Source organism: Nestor notabilis, unplaced genomic scaffold (genome assembly GCF_000696875.1).
Source record: "Nestor notabilis isolate BGI_N333 unplaced genomic scaffold, ASM69687v1 scaffold3782, whole genome shotgun sequence".
In the NCBI taxonomy this organism is placed as follows: Eukaryota; Metazoa; Chordata; class Aves; order Psittaciformes; family Psittacidae; genus Nestor; species Nestor notabilis.
This window is the reverse complement of record NW_009918604.1, coordinates 53,645-56,398: the sequence shown is the minus strand read 5'-3', so window position 1 is coordinate 56,398 and position 2,754 is coordinate 53,645. Positions and strand designations below refer to the sequence as shown.

General features: G+C 42.0%; 1 protein-coding gene across 1 annotated transcript in view; it reads left to right on the top strand.

The window, feature by feature from the left end:
• Window positions 1-209: 209 nt before the first annotated feature.
• TNIP3 (TNFAIP3 interacting protein 3) overlaps window positions 210-2,754 on the top strand; it is a gene marked incomplete at both ends in the record, with an annotated part of 56,062 nt that continues 53,517 nt past the window's right edge. Inside the window, one exon of the mRNA XM_010009781.1 lies at window positions 210-342. Coding sequence (XP_010008083.1) covers window positions 210-342 — 133 coding nt within the window. The remainder of the gene's footprint in view (window positions 343-2,754) is intronic.

The window sequence follows — 2,754 nt, the reverse complement described above, 5'->3', positions numbered from 1 at the left end:
GTTTTAAATGAATTTCTGCCACAAAGCACTTGGAGACAGCCTGTGTGACACTGCTTTAGTCCTCTGTGACTGCGTACCAGGAAGGAAGGTGGCGGGAGCTTGCTGCAGGACTAGCTCTGCTGTCTGCATTGTCAGACTCGGAAGGCAGCTGATAAATTTACCTTCTAGTTTTGGTGCAAAGTTTAACATTGCTATTTCTTTCAAAGCAGGTGTGAAAGCCAAGAGCTTGATGTTGAAATAAGGAATCTGATAGAGAAGAGTAACACTCGCCAGTCCTGCGAGCACCCCAGACCTATTGCCCAAGAAAGCGTGAACCCTGAGAGAACTTCGTGTTCCCTTAAGGTAAACACAGGCTGCTTTTGCACTGTCTATCTGCCAGAAAAGAATATTCAGGGGATGTTCCCTGGGTGACTTGTTTATGCATGAAACTTCTAGATTTCTGAAATGATGCAATGAACTTGCTACGCATTTGGTTTTTTTCTGATACAGCTTCTTTCTGTTACGAGGAAGACCGAGTAAGAAGATATGTTTTATAGTACTTCAGAAGGTCAGCTAACCCCACTGATTATCCAAAGTGCCAGCCCCTGTAGCCAGCTGTGCTTTTTGGATAACACAGATCCACGAAACTGTATACCCCCAAGAGCTCTGTCATTTCTTTGAGTTGTTGCGTTTGGTAGTTCTGACTTAACTGAGCAGGTGTATACGGAACAAAGATCTTTGGGAGTTTCAGAAAGGTTTTTAGCTAAATAGTAAGAGAGAAGAAGAGACATAGTGATTCAGACCCACACTTCTGTGGTATTACAACAGAAAATTGTAAGCCACCTGCTAAGATAGTAGTCTTTACTTGGAGTGAAGCAGCGGTTAATAAGCACGACAGAAACTTTGTATAGGTTTCCCTCTCAGTTTCCTTCCTTTCCCCTGAAATAGCAAGCTGGGTTTTATCATGCAGTAGGAGGACAGAAGGAAATTCCCGTTTTCTGCAAACTGGGAAAGGGAGGAGTGAGAGGTGCGGAGGAGTGGTTAAGCCATGAATGCCATGCACCTGCATGAGATGACACCTACCTGCCTGTGTGACTCCACTATGGGGTGGGGAGAAGGAAACCTCTGAAGACTGCACCCTGAGGTGAGATGCAGGAAATTAACGAGGAGGTAAAGCAGAGATGACTGTCTTCTATGAAACACGAAATTACACGTAACTCCTTCCACATGTAAACCGCCATCTCCAAAATGACTCATGACCTTGGGGCATGAAGCTGCGCTGAGCCTAAGGAGATGCCCCAGGGTCAGACTAGTGGGATTAGAAACTGTGAGAGAGAAGCCACAGGAAGGAATGGGGGTTCCTGGCTGCAGGGGAGGAATAAGAGTGGTGAAGCAGAAGTCAGCGCAGAATCAAATAGCATTGAGCTATAGAATTTCAGGGCTGAACAGCAAGCCATGAATAGCCTGTGGTATTGCCTGGTTCCCCATGTTAGCCCCTCCCACCAATAGAAGGAGATGTGTAGGAAATGATTTGGGGGATGTGGAGAGGAAAAAGGATGTGCTCACCTCAACTGTTTCTGCGGGATGCTTCAGCAGTTTGAACAGAGCACTGTGGCAGTATTTAATCTGTAGTGCTTTTGTGCTTATTACACTTGTTTGCTTTTGAAAGGTGTGTGTGTGGTTTTCATAGCTTAAAGGAGGCAGGTTTATGATATTCCCGCACTAGAAACATGCTGGCTATTTTTTATTTATACTTTTAAATCGAGCAGCTTTTCACTTGGCAGGTTATTGAACTGGACTTCAAGTAACAGCTTGACAGTTGTGATAAGCTCCAACAGCCTCAGTATAAGATGGTGGTTAGTACATGTGTCAGTGTGTTGTTTGGAAAAGAAGCTAATGTTTTTCACACCTAGTATCCTTTCAAATGTGAGGGCTATAAAATAGTTATTTAAAACAAGCAAACAAAACGCTGAAAATGTCAGTTCATAGAATTAGATGCTGATTTAGACTTAAAGGTAAAAATGTATATTTAGGAATTAGGAAAAAGTTAATAATGAAATAAAAGTGGACCCTCCTCTGTAGTGTTGGTCATTCATCAGGAAGTTATTTGGCAGAGCCAACAAGTCATTTCTATTCTGTAACTTTTTTCTGGAGTGCAGAGTATAATTGTATGCTGCAAAATGGCATTTCCTTCTGAGCTTACATTGCTTTTGAGACTGTTACCTGGAAATGGCTGTAAACAAGTTCCCTTTTTCACCAGGATTTTTTCCCATAGAAATATACACTATTATTGTGGCTCTAAAGTCAAATAAGTAGATAAAACACAGGTCTGCAGAATGAACTAATTGTTAGCTCATCTTTCAGTCTATGATTCCTTTATCCTTAGTACTTTAATTGCAGCTGATGGTGATGTTATTTTCCCCCCACTGGGAGAGGGACATGAGGGAGGAGATTACAAAGAAACATCCTTATAGGTCACAGCCTGTTGGTGTACTTGCATCTCTGACACCAACATATGTTCAACTGGTCTAATGTAAGGGACTTGAGTATCTGTGTCCCTACATGTAGTTTGTCTATGTGGTAAACTGGTCTTTGAATGTTAAGCTGAAATGAGAGGTGAGACTTAGGGTGGCGTCATTATTTTACACTGATTTAAGCTCTTCTCAGATTAATGAAATGCTAGAGCCATGGACCAGAAAACATAAGCATATGATAATTTCTTCTACTGATTAGAGCAATTCACATCTACTTATCTTTTCCCCCTGTTTTGTGCAA